The sequence below is a fragment of the Dioscorea cayenensis genome, chromosome 5 (assembly GCF_009730915.1).
Source record: "Dioscorea cayenensis subsp. rotundata cultivar TDr96_F1 chromosome 5, TDr96_F1_v2_PseudoChromosome.rev07_lg8_w22 25.fasta, whole genome shotgun sequence".
Lineage (NCBI taxonomy): Eukaryota > Viridiplantae > Streptophyta > Magnoliopsida > Dioscoreales > Dioscoreaceae > Dioscorea > Dioscorea cayenensis.
The window spans coordinates 9,544,117-9,565,877 of NC_052475.1; the positions used below are offsets into that span (position 1 = coordinate 9,544,117).

The 21,761-nt window shown below is 35.5% G+C and overlaps 1 protein-coding gene across 3 annotated transcripts in view; it reads right to left on the bottom strand.

The window, feature by feature from the left end:
* Nucleotides 1-1,064: 1,064 nt before the first annotated feature.
* LOC120261638 (exocyst complex component SEC3A-like) overlaps nucleotides 1,065-21,761 on the bottom strand; it is a 42,255-nt gene continuing 21,558 nt past the window's right edge. For 2 of the 3 annotated variants that reach the window (XM_039269598.1, XM_039269597.1), the window contains 12 exons: nucleotides 13,510-13,683; nucleotides 13,251-13,395; nucleotides 13,059-13,123; nucleotides 6,501-6,671; nucleotides 6,343-6,422; nucleotides 5,466-5,547; nucleotides 5,042-5,139; nucleotides 3,620-3,728; nucleotides 3,428-3,496; nucleotides 1,955-2,020; nucleotides 1,758-1,847; nucleotides 1,065-1,401 (listed from right to left, as the gene is read on the bottom strand). In XM_039269598.1, the coding sequence (XP_039125532.1) occupies nucleotides 1,291-1,401; nucleotides 1,758-1,847; nucleotides 1,955-2,020; nucleotides 3,428-3,496; nucleotides 3,620-3,728; nucleotides 5,042-5,139; nucleotides 5,466-5,547; nucleotides 6,343-6,422; nucleotides 6,501-6,671; nucleotides 13,059-13,123; nucleotides 13,251-13,395; nucleotides 13,510-13,683 (1,260 nt within the window). In that variant the 3' untranslated portion in view covers nucleotides 1,065-1,290. Of the gene's footprint in view, nucleotides 1,402-1,757; nucleotides 1,848-1,954; nucleotides 2,021-3,427; nucleotides 3,497-3,619; nucleotides 3,729-4,264; nucleotides 4,341-5,041; nucleotides 5,140-5,465; nucleotides 5,548-6,342; nucleotides 6,423-6,500; nucleotides 6,672-13,058; nucleotides 13,124-13,250; nucleotides 13,396-13,509; nucleotides 13,684-21,761 lie in introns of those variants that run through there. The other variant, XM_039269599.1, reaches the window with a different exon arrangement.

Sequence of the window (21,761 nt, forward strand, 5' to 3'; positions counted from 1 at the left end):
TCTCACTTGAATATTTGTTTATTTTAAGTAAAAAATAATTAAACTATATTTTTAATTAAAATATATAAATTTAAATTGGAAAATGAATAGATCGGTGAATTAATTTTAAATATTTAATTAAAAATATTTCATACGGATAATACTTACTACGGAGGTAGAAATTTGAAGCTATTTAATAATTGTTTTTCATATAAAAATAATTAAAAGATCTTATTTGATTAAAATATTAGAAGGTACAAAAATAATTTTGGCCAATTTCTCTAATATACCTTCCCTTATTTTCATCTCATTCCCTCCAACCAAATATTATTTTTATTTCCATCTCCAATCCTCCATTCCTATCCCCATCCCTACATTTACATTTCTATACCTTGATTCTAGACAGGCTTAAGTTTTGTTTCATCCACAGATTCATTCTCCTCCATTAAATGATTAATGATCCAGCTTAGGATCTAATAGCTTAAACCATGTTGTATATCTAGATATTTTCCCTCATATTTAGGTAAATATGTAGTCCATTACAAAATAAACAAATAAATAAAACACAGCTTGCTGTTACTATTCAAAGGTGCAAAAATAGGTAGACGTCTGAAAATATTTAAGGGTGCAAAAATTTATTATGGGAAAAATGAGTTTTTACAAATAAGTACATGGATTTGTATGTAACTTTCTAATTTTCAAGGGTTTATTTAAGGAAATGCCAAACTTAGAGGTTTAATTAAAAAAAAAACCATAACTGCGTTTAGTAAGCTTTCGATATCTTTATTTACAAAATACATGCGTCATTTAGTTCTTTATTTGTACAAATTTATCCACACAAAAAGATTATGTACAGATTAGTTTGTAAAATTTAAAGGTTCTTTTGCAAAGCACAAGACAAATCAAAATTTAAAATATCTTTAAACAGCTAAAAATCAAACATAATAAGTTTATAAGGTTCATTTGCAAGTTTGACATTATTAAGTAAAAGATAATTTCAGATTTCCCATGATTATAGATAATGTGTGAAACTATAACACTGTGAGAGACATGCTATATACAAACATAAAAAAAACAAAAAAAAGGAAAGAAAGAAAACTATCCAATAGATTTTGACATCCATGGAACATTTTAATTATTCACAAGTCCTATTCAGTATGGAAAAACAAATTCTTCACAAATTTAGAGGAATTATATCTTCTTCAAGAAGAGATTAAAAACTGAAAACAAAAAAGAAAATCAAATTTGAAAATATATGAATGAAATGAATAAGAAGAATATGAGAGAAAAGAGAGAAAAATTGTGAGTGAACTACATAGGTGTGAGAAGATCTCTGATTTCCACAACAGAAGGGATAGTTTCTTTTGGATACACCTTGGCAACCAGTTGAATAAATGTGTCATATTTGTCCAGAAATTCTTTCTGCAATCAAACAATACCATGTCAAATGTTGTTATCAATCTTTTAATCTCTATGAATGAACATCAACTCAATTTTCTTTCTTGGATTTGATTGCATTCAATCAGGCAGAAAAAATAGCAAATCAAGCGTATAGTAAAGAAACTGTGCGGAAGAGATAGACAAAACCAAGATCTCTGTCAAATTTAGAAACTGAAAAATGAAGTAGGTTTAAAAAGATTTCATGAAGAGATCAACCTAAAGTGAGAAAATATCTAATTACTCAAATGGTATTAGCAACGTGTATAGTAAAGCCGTCAATCAGACAAAAACTCTTGTTCAATTCAATTTATTTTTGGAAAAGGGTTGACCAGGCATACCTTACACTTCTCCCACAAAGAAGGCATCAGTTCTTCTGAAGTTACATTCTTCTGTAACTTTTTATACATAGCATTGGCAGACTTGTCAAGCTATCCTTGCAAGGAGGTATTGTTTATACAGTTAACAAATAAAAAAAGATGAGGAAAAACAAAGAAAAACTAAAGAAGATAATACTCATAGGTCTCTCATGACTTACACCAGAGAAAGTAGATTTAAGTGTCTTGCGAAGATCAACCTTTGAAAGCCCGACAATAAAAGGAATCTACAAAAGACTCATAGAACTGAAATCAATAAAAATAAAAAAACTTTTTAACTAAACAAGGTCCTCAAGCATGCAGTTATCTACCTGCTTTCATGAAGGTCTTATCAAATATTCTACAAGTACATTTTACTAGTTGAAAAACACAAACGGATACAATCCACACAAAGTTGTCTCAAGAGTCTCAACCAGTACCAAGGTAAAACAAAGGTATCATCTACCCGCTTTCATGGGGGTATCATCAAATATTCTTTGAAGTAGTGCATTTTACCAGTTAATAAACAAAATGGAATGCATAATCCATGCAAAGTAGACTCAAGAATCTTAAACAGAGTAAAACAAAGGAATAAGACAGAGAATCTCATAATTGGTAAATGTTGATATCTAGACATATGGTTTGAATTTTAATTTGGGAATCTCAAAGCCTGTGGCAAACTGATTTTCTGTTTGTAAGAGCCAAATTTATAAAAGCTGTTTATTGAAAGCTAGGCAAATAATCAATAGGGTTCAAAGTTTGTATCACTAATCCTCAATGTTTGTTTCAGTATCTCAAATCTAGATTATGTTTTTGACAATGAAGACCTCTGTTCTTTGCAAAAGTAAAAGCTATAGAAAATCAATCCTTGTGGGCATCTGACTTCTACAGGAAATGATAAAATATATTGCTTGAATAAGGGAATCAGTGTTTCAACATTCATGCAGGGGAATGATCAATCCATCTAACTATCCTTGACTAAGGGAGTCAAACAATATGACTTAACTTCAATTCATGCATTAATCACAAACACCGTTAATTACTGCAGAACCTTTCTGTTTCAGATCTAAGATTGATTCCATGACACATTGTTCAACAACCTACCCATTTCAGCTTGTTTTCTTGATTTTGGTCCACAATTTCCTTCTTTCAACAATGCTGCTTTCACATAAAATGAACTTCTAGCGCATGAGCATTAACAGTTTCAGTTTATATCTTATTATTTGCTAGAATCAAGACACTAATAACCGCTTTTACCAGAACAATTTAAATTTCTGAATTGCGAAATTTTGGACTTGAATTATTATTTCTGACTACAGTGAAAACTTGTTTTATTTGGTAGCAGATGATTATCATTGCTACAAATTATATATTGAAGGCTAGTTTGACTCACACCATAGTTTGTTTTTGGTGGCACTGATGCATCACCTAAAAGTTTGCACAAGAGAATGGAAACAATAGTCACAGCAGGCCAATCTAATAAAATTTTATGAAATAAGCCGATGGCTGTAAGCAACCAGAAGAAATCCATCGAATAACTTGATATCACTACACTTACATCAATTGAGGGCAAAAGTAAATTATGCAGCTATAAATATTAGCTTAGAAAAAAAGGAATTTGGCTAAAATATTCAAGAATATCTTGATTTACTAACCTCCTCAGCAGGGGAGCTCTGCAAACATTCCTCAATTCTACGTGCAAACAGGAACAATTTCTCAAAATGCTGCCATACAGATTGCCAAAATTTAATTTTTATTATAACTCATCCTATGAAAAATTCAAAGACCAAAAATTCATATCATGACATGAAACTAAAAGATAAGAGTAGGAAGTTAAGTGTCCGTACAATGTAAATGACCATATTGATATGACGCGTGCAAGCCTGTTCATATAATTCACTGGCTTGATGGTAGAACTTTGCAAGTATTGGCACCACATTTGCTAAATCATAAAGACTGCAACCAAGTACTTCTCAGTGAAGCATGAATGACAATAAAATATTTTTCTTTAATATAGATCAGAGGTAATCTATGTTAGATACAAATCAAACATATAATTTGTGCTTCATTAAATCCAAAAGTTTAAGTTGATAGGATGAGAGACTCAAGCTTATAAATTCAAATCCATAATTACTACATTAACAGATGTGGCACTATTAGTTATTCTAATATGTCCCCTTGATATATGCTAATCTATTATAAATTTATAACTAGCCACGCTACAAACAAACCAAGTTTTAGGAGCAAACCAAATACATTATTTAGGCTTGCTCAACCCAAAAAATTAAGCTGATAGGATGAGAGACCTAGGCTAGTATATTCAACTCCATATTTACTAAACTAACTGTTTTTTTTTCAAAGTTCAATGTCTTTGAACATCCTAATTTCTAACTTTGTCTAGATGTTGACTTCTTACCAAATCTCCATGCTCATATGTATAAATATAGCATACAGCAAAACAAAAGCCTAATTCTAATGAAAAAACAAAATACCTCTCCAAGAAGCCTCATCTTATCATCTTCCACACTTTCTGGAGAAATCATGTCCCCGGCATTGGTACAGAGGTGTCTAGAACAGGTAAGACCAATATGCTCTTCCAGCATGAAGTAGACAATGAAGAAAATCTAGATTCATAGTGTTGCACAGTGCTATCCATTCTTGAAAGTGGCTTTAAATGAGATGGAGATAGATGGTGAATAGTGCAGTGCATCAAAAGTGTTGATGTTGGAGGAGGGAATAAAGGAAAAGTTAACGGGAAAATATGTTATGGATGAATTGGAGAAGAAAGTGGAAAAGGTCTCTATAAAAGAGATGGTAAAGTTTGGGTAGGAGAAGATTGAGCTTCATAGACAAGCATTGAAATGTTTAGTCAATGGAACGGAGAACAAATATGTTGATTGGAGTGGAGCAAAAATAGGTGGTTTGTTAAGTTTATTAGGAAGCTAACCTCTAAACAAAGTTAGCAATTATGATGTTCAAAGAATTTGAACTTTGAAAAAAAAAATACTAATTTTGTAAATATCGATTAAAATACATAAGCCTAGTCTTTCAGCCTATTTAACTTTTAACTCAAAAATTTAAGCTAATAGAATGAGAGACCAGGCTTATATATTTAAATTCATATTTACCACATTCACCAACGTGGGACTATTAGTTACTATGATAATACAAAATATTCTAAATGTACTTCCAAAGAAGACAGAACCATCCTTATCACATATACTTGGCAAAAGTTAACTAGCATACAGAATTTATCATGATTGCTTTACCTGTTTTGGAAAGCGGCATAATTCTCAAACAATACGATGTCAGCATACTTGGGGTCTGCTTGTGCAATCTTTTCCATAGTCACAAACATAATGCTGACCTGTTTAATGTAGCACTTAAAATTTAGTAAAGACAACATGCTCTAAAGGTGTGGTGCACTCTTACTCTTGTTCTGTTTTGTTTGTGGTTTGCTATGAAGTTAAATAAAGCACAAATAGCCAAATTTAAAATGAGAGGGCCTAAGATTAAAATGTCTCAAAGAAACAGAAAATTTACAGTGTGTTTAGTTGAAGTGAATTTAGAATCTGAGCACATTTTAGCATCCAGTTCCAGTTGCGCTTATTCTAAATGATTCCTTTTCATCTGTCATAGATTCATAGCTGTTCTGATTAACTAACAATCACAAAGAGTACTAAGAAAACTCACAATTTTTGTGTATGCTTGGTCAACCAAATCTCTGGACTGCCCTTGGATATATTGTTCCATGCGTGTTGCAAGGGTGGCAAATCTACGACAACAAACATATAGCTAGTTAAACATAGACATTTGCAACACCCATTAAGATGTTGGTCAAAAAACTAGAAAAGTTTCATGAACAAAAACAATTATGAAAATATGTTGCAAGTGAAGACATCAAATCCTTCAGAACATGAAATGCAACTTAAACTTTAGTAGCTTAATAGTTTTACTTACTATTTCATTGATAAAATCACATTGCTTATGAATTAAAGAAATCAAAATTATATTTAAATCTAGTTTAAAATACAATAATGGTAAAAGCCTGTATTTCATTAGATATTGACTACTCTGAACTCATTTCAGATCCTACAGCATCATAATTTTGGATGTGAAGGAAAGTATTACTATAAGTCGAGCCCGCTAGGATGAATGAAAATAATGGTAAAACAAATCAAAAGAGTACTTATATCTAATTTGAACTACAATAATGGTAAAAGCATACATATCGCTAAAAATTGACTGTTGTGATGTAAAGAAAAGTATTACCAGAAGTAGACACTGTTGTGATGAGAAAAAAAAATAGTTTTCTATCTAGAGAAAAAAGGAGAATACAAAAAAGGTCTCTTGGTAACTATAGGTTGGTAATGGAAACCAAATAATTCTATAAAGAAGGATATGCAGAAAGAAGGTAGTGAAATGACATGATCAAGATGGTGACTCCATGCAAGCCACAATAGAGTTTCAAATAACCAGTACAAAAGGACTCTTCAAAATAGTATGATTAAGTCAAATAAACAGCATGCTGAGCTTTTAAATTTTGTAATATACAAATGTGACTGAGAACCTGGGAATAAAGGGAAGAACTCCCATTTGTCTCACATTGCGTTCATTCTTTTCAATCTGATGGCAAGCTTCATCAACATACTGAGATGCAACTCAGAAGTGAATGTTATCTTATTTACTCATCATAACTAAAATAATGGCAGTATAACCAATACTAACCCTGCGAAACTGCACTGAAATTCGGGATTCCAGCTCACCAAGCAACAGACGCACAAATCCGGCAGTATCAGCTTTCTGACCAGAAAGGTAGCGCTCTGTTGTCCCATGCATCGATATGCAGCACAAGGGATCGATCTTGCATCCCCATTCTATTACCGCATGGAAATCTTCCTGAATTTGAAGACAAGTGCAAAATGGTATGGAGTTCAAACTTTTGTTTTTTCCTATAATATTACAACAGTTCAGTATGTGTCTAATACTCATTACAGTAATTAAAGTATTGAACAGAACCTTCTTATTTAAAGTTTGTTCTTGATTTAAAAGTCCAAATAAATGCAAAGGGGAAAATATGAAAGAATATACTTTGGAGAATATCTCATTTGACAACCAAATTATGAAAAATATTAAATTAACAGACAGGAACTTTTTAACATTTAAAAAACACACATAATTTATGCATGATCTTATGTCTTGTATTCTTTTTTGCATTTGCTCAACAAAATAAAAAAAAAAAAAGAAGCATTAACATCAAATTAGGAACAAAACCAATACTTACTAAACCTAATCTCTGTTAGAATACAGAGATGAAGAGAGAATGATCATCTATATTTGTGTCACAATGTTTACAAGTATATATATATACATTAGAGTAAATAGTAATGGGCTTTATATATTCAACACCCCCCTTCAAACTCAAGGTGGATCTGAGACATAGAGTCTAAGAAGATGGAACCGATGTTGTTCTCAAGTCTGGGGCTTGGAAACTCAAGGTGGATCTGAGACAGAGTCTGAGAAGATGGAACCGATGTCGTTCTCAAGTCTGGGGCTTGGTGAAAAAATCGGCAACTTGAGACTCAGACGGCACATACTGAAGAGCAATGGTCAACTGCTGATAGTGTGAACGTGTGAAAGACGCATCAACACCAATATGCTTGGTCAATTCATGCTTCATGGGGTTATTGACAATCTGTATAGCACCGGTGTTGTCACAGAGAAGAGGAGTAGGAGTATCACATGAGACACCAAATTCAGCCAACAACCAACGAAGCCATACAATTCTAGATGTGGTAGTAAAAAGAGCCCAAAGGTCCGCCTCAATGCTAAAATGTGACACCGCAGTCTGTTTCTTGGACTTCCATGCAAGAAGAAAAGTGCCAAGAAATATGCAATAACCAGTGATGGACCGGCGGTCAATAGGGTCACTTGCCCAGGTGGAATCCGAGTAAGCGTGAAGTTGAAGCGGACTGGAATGGGCATAGAACAGGCGTCCAAATGCTATCACCTCCGATAATGCAACACACGAAGTAAATGGCCGTAGTGAATAGAAGTAGGAGCACTAACGAACTGGCTCAACACATGAACATGATGAGCAATATCAGGCCTGGTGACGGTAAGATAAACAAGACTACCTATAATATGATGATAACGAGAAGGATCCTCTAGTGGTGTGCCATCCGTGGGACGAAGCTGAACATGAAGCTTCATAGGTATAGCGGCAATCCGTGAGTCAGTAAGACCAGAGCATACAATGAGATCTTGAATATATTGGTGCTGAGAAATGTAGTAACCATCATCTGTATAAGTCACCTCGATCCCCAGAAAATAGCTAAGAGGTCCTAAATCAGACAACTTAAACTGCTGGCTGAGATGTTGCTTCAAGAAAGCAATATTCTCCATATCATCACTAGTAATCAATATATCATCAACATAGAGCAGAAGCAAGGTGCGACCACATTGAGAGATATGGATGAATAATTCAGGATCATGATTGCTGGGCGAAAAACCAGCTGCACACACCACAGAACTAAACCACTCAAACCAAGCACATAGAACTGCTTGAGACCATAAAGAGCATAATGAAGGCGACAAACATAACTTCAGATGTCTAAATGCCAGGGGGGTGGATGCATATATACCTCCTCATATAAATCACTGTGAAGAAAAGCATTCTTCACATCTATTTGAGAGATAGTCCAAGAGCGAAAGCAACCACAACATTCAGAGTGCAAACTGTAGTCAGATGAGCCACATGAGCAAAAGTCTCAACATAATCACGACCACGTGCCTGCTGAAAACCACAAACAAGACTAGCCTTATAGCGTTCCACTGAACCCTTAGACTTTGTCTTGACCTTATACACCCGCTTGCATGTAATAGGAATGGCCTGAGCAGGTAGAGGAACAAGATCCCAAGTGCCTGTTTTTTCCAAAGCTGAAAGCTCCTCAGACATAGTCAACTGCCACTCAGAGATATTGGTTGACTCCTAATAAGCGCTGGGCTCATATACAACACCAACAGTAGGAAAACCATATTTGTCAGGTGCAGAAATAGTAGTACGATCACGAAGGTTATACCGAGACATTGAGGTAGGTAATAGACCATCAAATGCTGCATCAGTGGTACTGGCCGGAGCATCTAAAGGAGCAGGAATGGAGAATTGGGAATCATGAGGAACTTTAGGCCGACGACAATAGTGAAGAGGATAAGTGTCAGAAGCTTGGGGTGGAGGTATAACGGAAGATGGAGCTGGAGGTGGATTAGGATGTGAAGAAAGAACAACAGATGACTCTATGGTAGGAACCAATTCCAAAGGAGGAAGTCGAAGAAACGAAATAGACTCTGTGGAAGAAGGAGAGGAAGAAGGAGGTTAAGTAGCAGAAGAGTAGAATTAAGGACGACTCTTGTTAAAAGTGACATCAAGAGATATGTGAATGTGATGACCAGAAAGCTCATAGCAACGATAGCCATTATGCTCAAGAATATACCCAAGAAAGACACTCAATCGACTAAGCTGTTAACTTGGTACATTCAGGATTTGCAAGTAAGACATAACAGACATAACCAAAGACTCGAAGATGATCATAACAAGGAAAAGAACCGAACAAGATTTCTCCAGGACATATCTTGAAGAGAAGAGGATGGTTGCATGTTGATGAGGTAAAGCGCCGTGAAAACGGCCTTAGCCTAGAAATGAGCAGATACAAAAGATGAAATTAGAAGAGTCCCAGCAATCTCAATCATGTGACGATGCTTATGTTCAGCGATCCCATTCTACTGATAAGCACCAGGACAAGAAAGTTGTGGAAGAATACCCACAGATGAGAGAAATTGACGAAAAACAGTGGACAGATGCTCTCTCCTGGAATCAGAACAGAAAACAAGAATGGCAGTAGAAAACTGAGTGTGAACCATACTAGTAAACGACTAATAGATAGATAACAATTGAGATCGATGCTTCATGAAATAGACCCATATATATCTAGAGTAATCATCAATGAAAATGACATAATACTTGTGACCACCCTTGGAAGTAAAAGGCGCAGGACCCCAAACATCAGAATGAACTAAATAAAAAAGACTAGACTTAGAGATGCTCGCAGAATATGGGAGTTGTACTTGCTTGCCAAGCTTACAACCCGAACAATGAAAACCAACATCAATAGACGGATGACCCAAAACACCTTGATGAACTAAAGAAGACAAAAGTGAGCCACATAGCTGACCCAGGCGATGATGCCACTGTGGAAAAGTAGAAGCAGGAAAAGCAGATCCCTAAACATGGAGCGTAGAAGCAGGAACAGTGGAGAGCGCGGGTATAGTAGAAGGAAAAGGAAGAGAAGACGATCTAGAACGTAGAGTCTGCTAGAATCACTATAGAGATGGCCAATACCAATCACTGCTTTGGTCCGACAGTTCTGCACATAGCAAGAAGAATCATCAAACCAAATAAAACAATAAAGGTCGGTGAGTTGGCCAACAGACATAAGATTCATAGATATCTTAGGAATGAGGGACACATCAGAAACAGTAAATCGACAAGTAGAAAGAATCCCTTAATGTGTAACAGAATAAGAAGTTCCATCAGCAGTCTGAATATACGTACCATTAGGAGCAGGTCTATAGGATGAAAGCTAAGAACCATCAGAAGTCATGTGAAAAGAAGCTTCTGAGCTAAGACCTAAGAGGAAGCGATAGTACCTGATACTGACATTGAGGCAGCGGGTCCAAATGCACAGACAAGAGGATCAGAACAAGAAGAAGCGCCAGTAACAACTCCGCAATGAGATCAAGAGAAGCGACTGACCCGAAACTTAGCAAGCCGCTTAGGATGTAACTTGAAGCAATTCTAAGCAGGATGACCTGTATTTTTGCAGTGGGTGCAGACGATAGCGTCTACAGAAGAAAAAGCCCTGATTACTCTAACCTAATGAGGAGTCACCAAAACAGTGTGAGATCACTGAAGTACAAGCAAGAGCATGAAGATGTGTCTCTGCAAAGGTAGGAAGGGGAGTATATTCAAGAACCTGAATGCGTACTTGCTCAAACTTGGACCGAAGGCGCATCACAAACTAGAACATGAGGTTCTGCTACTCATGTTTTTCCTTTTTGGCACAATACTTGCAATCGGAGCATCCTTTCGGCACCATAGTATCCTATTGACCAGATACATGAGTGAAGACTGTGTAGAATTCCTCCATTGATAGATCCTGTTGTTGAAGACTATATAGGTTTTGTAGTAAGGAGAGCTGGAGTGCCTCACTGGTGTGTAGATAGCGCTGTTTAAGGCAGTCCTAAATTTCCTTGGCTGATAAATGATCGACAAAGCTTATCCTAATGGAAACATTAGTACTCATGCACAAGATACCCATGACATGATCATCGGCAACACGCCAAGCCTTGACAACTGTCATAACAGTCGTCGCCTCATCAGGAAGATCGTCAATGAGATGAGAGGCGAGACCAACCGATTGCAAAAGCATGCATACCGGAAATGCCCACTCATGATAATTATGACCAATAAGTCTAATATCCGTGTGAAGAACACTACTGCCAATAACCGGATCCGAGGGTTGAATTGGATTTGCCATTTTTTTACTAATGTGTTATTGTGCACCATCACTGTACGCAATCACTATGTCGTCATTGTACGCCGTCACTGTCTGCCGTCACTGTGTGTCGGGACTGTGTTTGTCACCTAGTGCTTGTCTCCATGAGGTTGTCTCTTTGTGTTTGTGAAAGTTCTTTGAATTGGATTCCAGGAAGATGATTGAAGCTCAGAAAGAAGTGCTCGGCGGTGGTGACTTGAGGGAGGTTAGCGAGGAGTTGCGGTGCTGTCATCGGCGGTGACTTAAGGAAGGCCGGCGCAGGCAAACCCAGTGCAGGCACGGGATCTGATTTGAGGTATGGAGAAGATAATCGGAGAAGATGCATATAAATAGGTGATCTAACCAAGATGGCCAGAGATAGCCGAAGAGGATAAAGATAATCGGAGAAGATGAGAAGAAATTAGATGATGGCTGAAGAAGATGAGAAGATCTAGATCCGCTGGAGAAAATAGATCTTGGTCGGAAGTTAAGACGAATGAGGCCAGAGTTTGATGAGATGATGACCGGAAGATGACTAGAGTTAAGGTTTCTCAACCCTCTTTGATACCATGCTAGAATATAAAGATGAAGAGAGAATGATCATCTATATTTATGTCACAATGTTTACAAGTATATATATACATTAGAGTAAATAGTAATGGGCTTTATATGTTTAACAATTTCTTCTGTTAAATTGAAAATTGAGTGAACAAACAAATTGAATGAAGTGAATTAGTAATGGATGATCTAAAGATGCTAACCTCAATGATTTTATATTTCTTCCTCAAACACGCGCAGGCTTATAGCATAAAAAACTTTATGCACAGCAGTATTTAAGGTGATAGTTCGACAATCATTTTGATCTTGGTGCAGATTGATATTTTTAGGGATTTTTACTATGTTGCGTATGGGCCGCATGATGATCAGGTTATAATTGCAACTTTTTAGCGAGAGAAACTTTGGTGAGTTTCTTATTTATTTTTGACAGGGTTCAACTTTTTGTGTGAGGAATAGCGTGATTAATCAGTGAATCTTTGCATTTTGCTATGAAGTATTGTGCACCCTGTTATATGGAACAAATGTAAGTTTTTTGGACTTGGTCCCGAGTTTTGCCTTATGCAAAAATCTTAGTGCTTGCCTAATTTGGTACAAATTGTGTTTAGTAATTTAATTTCCATATCATAAGACAAGTAGTCATAATTTCATCAATATCAATACATCAAATTCATAATATTATCCAAAAAAACAATGGCTGGAGGATGTAAGATAAAATAGACTATTTGAAAATTCTCAAACATAAAGAAATATATTATGACAAAATGAATACCTGGAAAGGATTTCATATAAGATCTAAGACCAAACAACATTTGGCATAATATATAAGATGATAAGGTGTTAGGAGAAAACATGCAGATTTATTCTTGGCCACTCATTCATAATATTCGAGATAGGGTATTTTTATCCTAATTGTGACTTACAAATTATATGACCTCATGAATATGCAAAAAAGCCGGATGTGATGTAGGGAGAGTGTAGTTTAATTACAATATAGCACTACGTGAGCAATATGCTTATGACTTGATATGGACATCAGTGTATCTAAAAAGATTTAGAGGTGAACTATAGTTTGACCAAGGAATCATACAAGAATTATAAATTAAGCATATTTAATATTCATTTTATAACAATTTACCTGAATTCCATCAAGCAACTCTTGTAGGGCTTCATTAAGTGCCATTGTATCATCCAATGAGTGACCTGATTAATTAGAAAAAAATTAAGTGCAGACTGCCAAATATGTAAGTAGAACAAATTTGATGAATGAAGACTGAATTAAGTACTATAAGCGAAAAAAAAGGAAGAAGAAGAAGATGATGATGATTACTGGTCTTGGCATCAGTTCCATTAGCATAAGTAAGATTTTGATGATTTTCACTCGCGCCAATGCCATTATTGCTAACATTAGTGGGATCTCCATGTAAGAGAAGCATGGGGATGTCAAAACACATAAAATGCGCAAAGAAAGAACTCTGAAATGGCATCAACATATGAGTTTTCAATTACTAATATGCAACTTTCAACTAAATGAAAAGAGGAATGAATATAATACTTTTAATTAAATGAAAAGAATAAAAAGAAAGCACCTCATCTACAAGAAGTGGAATGAACACTGTGAGCATCTTAGAGTAAACTTCAGAAACACTTGAAGTATCTGTACTATTTGCTGTCAGATTTGAACCAACAGGAGCTTCAAGAGAAAAGGTAGAACTTCTGGTCGGTTTGGTATTGGAACGAAGTTCATTAGCATATTCCCTGGCCTAAAAGTTCAACAGTCAACCAAAAAAGTTTGAAGTGCAAATCCTATATATTCCATGTATAAAAAGTTCATAATTATCTCATTGTTGGCTAAAAGCTAAAGTTCATAATTGTTGGAAGAGAATAACCAACTTGAGGATATATTAACACAAAACAGAAATCATTCATTGATGTCTACAGCTATAAACAGGACAGGCCAGCATTAGCTTTAACTAAGCTGGAAGAACCAAATCCAAACTGTTCCAGCTCATGTATCAGAAATCTTCTGAATACTTAAGAGGCGGATTTAGAAAAAAGGTTTTAGAGCCTTTATAATAAAGCTTCCTTGCAACTGTGTTTACTTTAGAGGAAAAAAAAGTGGTTGAGGCATATAAGACATTACACAAATACAATAGCAAAAGAAAGCTTTTGATGGTTTGAAAGTTAAGAGTTGGAAAGGCCAGTAAGCTTGTCGATTTAGATTTATTGATGCTTAAAATATATTCATAAACTAGACCCTTTATTAAGGATGGAGAGCCAAGTACATGCCCAATTTTCCCTTCATTATTTAAGTATTTATCACTTATTTAATTTAAAAGAGTAATAACATATTTTGCGCTTATCCTGATAACTCTGTTCTCTTTGTGAGATTGTAGGAACCTCTATCATGTTTTTTAAAGACTACTTTGGAGTTTCTAGATCCAACAATGAATTTTTGGTTCTCCTTTTCTGATTTGCTTCCTTTGTTTTGCATCTTACATGGTATGATGAGCAAAGTCATGAAAAAAAAAACTTTTTAGTTACAGTACTAGACATAATAAAAACCATCAGAATTGCTTTTGATAATCTGTACAGATCTCATTTACAATCTTTTATCAAGCAATCACATGAATGTGGTCAAGAAGGACAAGGTTTTCTGTCAAGTTCTCACATATTTCCGATGATCATCTTATGTTGTTTTTGTTTGTTGTGTATCTAAAGAAGAAATCCAATAATTTTTTTGCGAATCTTGATCGCTTTTGTTTATACAAAGGTTTTGTTATCCTTTCTAATCTAAAAAAATTAGTAATTTAAGATTTCCTCATCCTCCAAGTAATGTTCCTAACCCTTTTTTGATAGACTCAGGTGATACAAATAATATCACTCCACAAGATCTTCCATGGTTCAGTAATACTTCTTGTCTTGATACCAAGGTTTTTAAAAACCCAAGGCGGGTTTCGAGGCGCTTCTCAACCGTGAGGCGAGGCGTAAGCCTCGAGGCGTTTTGAGGCGTAAGCCTCAATTTTTTTTGAAAAAAACAACAATAATATTTTCTACCAAATACAAAGTAACAAATATATTATTTTTATTTATAAAATAAATTATTTTTTCAAACTTATCTTATCTGATTAAAATATATTATTTTTATTTATAAAATAAATATTTTTTCAAACTTATTTTATCTGATTAAAATATATTATTTTTGTTTATAAAATAAATATTTTTTAAAAAAATTAATAAAATTATAACTTATCTTATTTGTAACTCATCTTATCTTATTTGTAGTTTATTTTGATAAATTTTGTCATTTTTACATAATCTTTAAATTAAAAAATTAAATTGGTACGTACTACTTGCAAAACCATAGGTGTTGATGAGTTTTTCTTTATTGAATTTTACATATAAAAGTTTCTATTAATGAAAGTATATACATATAAATATTTTTTATTTGCTTTAAAAATTAAAATGATATTACAAAAAAATCAGGATTTTTGAGGCTTAAAGCCTCACGCGACCGAGGCGGTGCGCCTCGCGTCGCGGCGCTCTTGACGAGTGAGGCTTAAGCCTCGCTTTTTCAACCTCAAGGCGTGCGCCTGAGGTCATTCCCTGCGCCTCGCCTTGAGGCGCGCCTCAAGGCGCACGCCTCATCCGATTTTAAAAACCAGGCTTGATACTCCTAAAATGGTATATATTATAAACAGCTCCTCTATGTCAAGTAAAGTAAGGCAGCCAAACATGCTGAGCTGTTTGTGTTTGGCTGGAATTTTGGCTTGCTCATTCTTGTTTGATTATAAACGAGCTAAGCTTGAGGCAAGATTTCAGTCTTAAGAAGTAAATGACCTAAGCTTAAGCCAAGTTTCAAACACTACAAGTAAACAACTTGAGCCCAAACATAACATAATTCATTTGATAAGGTTCAATTTTAAAAATTGACAAATAAGAACTGAGTCATTTTCCCTGCAGATCTCCAATCTCAATCCTCAAGGATCACCAATCTCCCACACATTTTCTTCTCCATTTTTTCAACATATGCCATGAAGCTTTTAGCCAACAATGAGCAGAGGGAAATGTAAACGAGGGGCTTTCATTCTGACCTAGGTATGTTTTAGATTTCTCATTTCCATTGAAGGCATAACCTTGATTGCTTTAAGAACGCAGAGTGTTTGCTAAATTCATTTTCTTGGATTTGGTTTGTGATCAGTGATTTACTTATTGGAGCATTTATTGGAACTTGGTATTGTTGGCTATATTCTTTCTTCAGGTATCTAGAGCTTGAGTGCAGGTTGTTAATTCTCGTAAGCCACTTAGCTCATTGAACTAAAGCTTGAGCTCAAGCCTAGTTTCAATGAGTTAAGCCAAGCTGAGCATAGACAAGCTCACTCAAGCATAGTTCATATATATTTTTGTGAAGATAGGAGAAATAGTTTGTATATCTCATTAGTAAAGGAGTACAAGGATATATATAGAGAAATATTAGGGTTTTGTGGTATGGGCTCAATATGGCCCATTAACCAAATATAAACTATAACATAATTCTAACACTCCCCCTCAAGCTGGAGCATATATATCGAGCATGCCCAGCTTGTTGCATAGATTACTAAAGACTTTAACATTTAAATCCTTGGTGAAGATATCCGCCAGTTGCTCAGACGACTGGGTATATGGCGTAGAGATGACTCCCTTCAGTACCATATCACGAACATAGTGACAATCAACCTCCACATGCTTGGTACGCTCATGGAATGTTGGATTATTTGCAATGAAGATGGCTGCCTGGTTATCAAACAACATCTGCATAGGTATTGTGATAGAGAATCGCAACTCAGATAGAAAAGACTGCACCCAAACCATCTCACAAGCTGTCTGTGCCATCGATCTGTACTCTGCTTCTGCACTCGATCTCGAAACCACATTCTGTTTCTTGCTTCGCCAAGTAATCAAGTTTCCATCGACATATGTACAGAAGCCTGATGTAGACTTTCTGTCACCTCTATCACCAGCATAACCCAAGTCAGAATATGCTGCAACGTCTATGTGACCATGATTCTTGTAGAGAAGGCCTTTGCCGGGAGCTCCTTTAACATATGCAAGAACCCTCAAAGCACCCTGCCAGTGAACTTCTTGTGGCTCATGCATAAACTGACTCAGGAGTCCAACTGCGTAACATATATCAGGACGAGTGATCTTCGAGAAATGGGGAAGATGTCTCCCAAAAGGGTGGTGATTGCTCAATAGGTGTACTCTCTGGTTTACAACCCAATAAACCAGTCTCCTCAAGTAAGTCCAACATATACTTCCGCTGTGAGAGCGTCATCTTTCCTTTGGCATATGCAAACTCAATACCAAGGAAGTATCCGGGTCGCCCCATGTCTCGTGTAACGAAATGCTTCATTAAATGCTCCTTAGTTCTCTGAATGCCCTGATGATCGTTATCCGTCAACAAGATGCCATCGACATATACCACAAGTACAACACAACCAGATGAAGTGTTCTTATAGAACACAAAATGATCCACATTACACCTGCGAAAACAATCTACAACTGCAATTACACTAAATTTGTCAAACCATGCACGAGGACTTTGTTTCAGACCATAGATCGCTTTCTTAAGCTTGCAGACTAGATTCTCCCCCTGAGCAACATACCCCGGAGGTTGCTCCATAAACACTGTCTCAACTAAGTCTCCATAGAGAAAGGCATTCTTCACATCAAGTTGACAGAGTGCCCATGATCGATTCATAGCTAGCCCATTAACCAAATATAAACTATAACATAATTCTAACAGTTTTTATGTATTAGGCCCCATTGTTGTCATCTCATCATGCATTTTTCATAACTTTTGTTTGTAATTCTTCTCTTTAGCTCGAATTTGTTTTCTATAGCATTTTTTGCATCTAGGGAGATTGTGCTGGAGTAAAAGAGGCCCAAGAAAAAGATTGGAATCAGTTGCAGTTAAGGAAACAGAAAAAGGCCAAGCCTAGCAAGAAATATGACCCACCTGTGTAGTAGGCTGACTATAGAACATAAAGACAATGGGATCTAGATTGGACATAGAAAGAGAGCTGAAAAGCAGAAAAGTAAAAAGGCAGGCAGAGGGGAGAGGGAGCCAGAGGAGGAGATTTGAAAGGAAGCTTTTGATGGAAAAGAATAGGGAGTTTTCTCTTGTTTTTGATCATTGTATTTTGACATGAAAATGCTTGTATTAAATCTTTCAGCTTGTAATTTTGTTACAGAAGAGTAAAACTCTTAGCCTAGGATTGGGTTTAGCCCAAGGTTGTGGAGATATGGTCATATTTTGGAATACTCTTTTCTTTCAATGATATCATGCTTTGATTTGGTTGTAAATTCTTGTAGCTTGTGGATGTGAAAGCATTTGTATTTTTTTAGAGACTCAGGTTTACTGAAAGGTGAACCTTGAGTTTTGGACCTTTTTAGAACCAAACTTGAGATCTTTAGTTGGATTTCTTGAGACTTTGATAAATTGTCTTGTGATCAAAGGCTTGATTTAGGCTAACCACCATGAAAATAGGGGTTAGTTTAGATTAACCACCTTGTTGTACTTTGAAAAGGGATAGCAAGCATTTCTTTTGCCAATTGCCGTCAAAGTAAATCTTTTCATACAAGAGAGATTCCAAACATACACTTCATTACACCTTGTGGTGAAACCCATCCTACGGATCAATATTTCGAAAATTGTCCTCTTAGCTAAGCCTCTTTTATATCTAATTTTTGCAGATTTCTTACTATAATTCCTTGTTTTATTCCTTTCACACCCATATTATATACTTGCCTAGCTAATCTATACTTGCAGTTAATTGATAATCAACACAATTGTGTCCGTGGGATCTATATCTTAAATATTACTTGGTAAAACCATATGCTTGCAGTTACGCAACAACGGGATCAAACAATCTCCTAGGCCTAGCATGAACATTCACAAGATTTGTAAAAAGATATAGGTTTGCACAAGGACAAGCAGATCACGCATTGTTTACAAAGATTTCAGTTACAAAGAAGATAGTTGTGCTAATTGTTTACATAGATGACATTATCCTCACTAGTAGTGATGTAGAGGAAATAATACAATTGAAGAAGAATCTATCCTTGGAGTTTGAAATTAAAGACCTCAGACAGTTAAGATACTTTCTTAGATGGATATTGCCAGGTCAAAAAGAAGAATAATGGTTTCTCAATGGAAATATGTTCTAGATCTTCTAGAGGAAATATGGATGATAGGGTGCAAGACGGCAGATACACTAATGGAGTTTAATTCCAAGCTTGAGAGGGAGTAAGGAAGAAGTCCCAGTGGATAGGTAAAGGTATCAACGATTGGTGAAAATATTTATTACTTATCCCACATTCGACCAAACATTTCTTTTGTTGTGAGTATGGTGAGCCAGTTCCTACATGCTCCTTATGAAGAACACATGGAAGCGATTTACAGAATTTTGAGATACTTAAAGAGAACACTAGGGAAATGCATATTTTTAAAAAAGAATAAATAAACATGGGATTGTGACATACACCGATGCAAATTGTGTCGGATTGGCTACTGACAGAAAGTCTACTTTTGGAATTGCACTTTTGTATGAGAAAATTTGGTGACAAGAAGAAGCAAAAAACAAAGTGTGGTAGCAAGGAACAATGCCAAGGCAGAATAAAGAGCAATGGCTCATGGGAACTGTGAAATTCTCTTATTAAAACAAATTCTAGAAGAACTTGGCAGGTCAACAGAACTTCCCATGAAATTGTTATGTGATAATAATTTATAAGGTTGGAATTAGCATTGCTAGTAATCCTATTCAACATGACCGGACAAAGCATGTGCCAATTGATCAACATTACATAAAAGAAATACTTGAGGATGGAACTATCCGTATATCATTTATGCCTTCAAGTCAACAAACTGCATATATATTTACCAAAGAACTCCTAAGACTAGACTTTGATTCATTTGTAAGCAAGTTGGGCATAATTGATGTCTATGCTCCAACTTGAGGGGGAGTGTTGGAAAAATTGGGACTTGATTACCAGTATTTTTGTTAGTTTTCCAATAAAAATCCTAGAATCTTAAATTTCTTAAGATATTATGATTCCCCTAGATTTAAGAAGATATATTATCAAAATCTGGGGGTACTTAAGGCTACAGATTTTTCTATGTTTTACTCTCTAGTACACAAATTGTATTATGAAAGTTGAATGAGAAAAAGAAGCGCTCTCAGTTATTTCCAAATTCCATTGTTTTCTCTCCCTCTTTAAGGTGTTCATTTGGACATTTGGAGATCTATTTTACAAGAATAAAAGGGGGTTCATGTTATTATGAGTCTTTTATTGATGGTTAAGCACATCATGCATGAACACATATGTCTTCCTCAACACCATCTTCCAATTTCACAAATTTCTACTATTTATACTATTCATCCTAAACCACCAACACAAGCTATTAAAGATCATCCTTTTTCATCTAATCAAGAACCTGCAAATTTGTTATCTCCATTTATATCTATTGATCCTACTCGGTTTTTTCCTCAACTTATTTATGCCTAACCACTCTGTACTTGGCTAACCAGTAAGTGTATTCATTAACTCACTTTCTATTAATTCATCAGGGCATATAAGATCAGCAAAAGCCAAATGGATTACTTAAATACTAAAAAGCTTGTGCTATGACTAAGGATTTATCTTGAGAGTAAGTATTGATTATAAGGAGACATTTGCTCAATGGCGAAAAGTGACATCTGCAACAATTTTGATCGTTGCTTCCTCTAATCATAGCCTTCATTTAAACATATGTCATGAATGCCTTCTTAAATAAGTGGAGATTTGCATAGAGACCTATATATTTCTTCTTCAGTTTTGCTTCATCAAGCATATTGTCTCAAACAATATCTATAAGCCAACAAAGGTCATCAAGTTTTGTTGGCTTTTATATGCTTTATATTATGTTAACCCAAGCATATGTCTCTTTATTGTAATAATAAAAACATCATGATGATCACACACGACTCAATTTTCCTTAAGTACGCAAGATATATATAATTTATCATCATCTTCTTAGGTAACATTTAAAGAAGGAAACTATTATTGTTATAAACATTGTTGATATGCTCATTTTGGAGCAATTCAAGTTCTTTTGGACAAATTACTCATGTTCACTAAATCAACTGTTTGAGAAGGGCTATTAAAGCATATTATTTAATATTCAAGGTGATATATATATTTTGTCAATTATTATCTGTATATCTCAATTTAGTTTTGTTAAGAGTTATGTTATAGTTTATATTTGGTTAATGGGCCATATTGGGCCTATACCACAAAACTTAATATTTCTCTATATATACCCTTGTACTCTTTTACTAATGAGATATACAAACTATTTTTCCTATCTTCACATGGTACCAGAGCACTGGGTTAATCTCTAGACACCGCCACCACCACTCCAAACCTTAACCTTCCACCCGCCGCAGCCACCTCTACTGCCAGCCGCCGCTCATCTCTCGCCTTTTTCGTTGATCTATGAGCACCTGGTGATGTTCCTCAGCCCTTACCAGTGATGCACTTGTCTCGTTGCTGAATGATTTGTCTCTACCTCGTCATGTCTTCGTCTCATGATTCTTTAGTTAAGAATCTCCATTGTACCTCGCAAAAGTTAGATGGGAGGAACTATGTTTTTTGGGCACAGAGTTTTGAGCAATTGCTTATGGCTCATAAGAAATTGTCATACCTCACGGCAGGTCCTCCAGATTCTAAGGATGGCAAGTATGCTGATTGCTTGCTGAGGATTCTGCAGTTCCCTCATGGTTGACCGGTAGTATGGAGCCGTATATTGCCCGAAATGTGG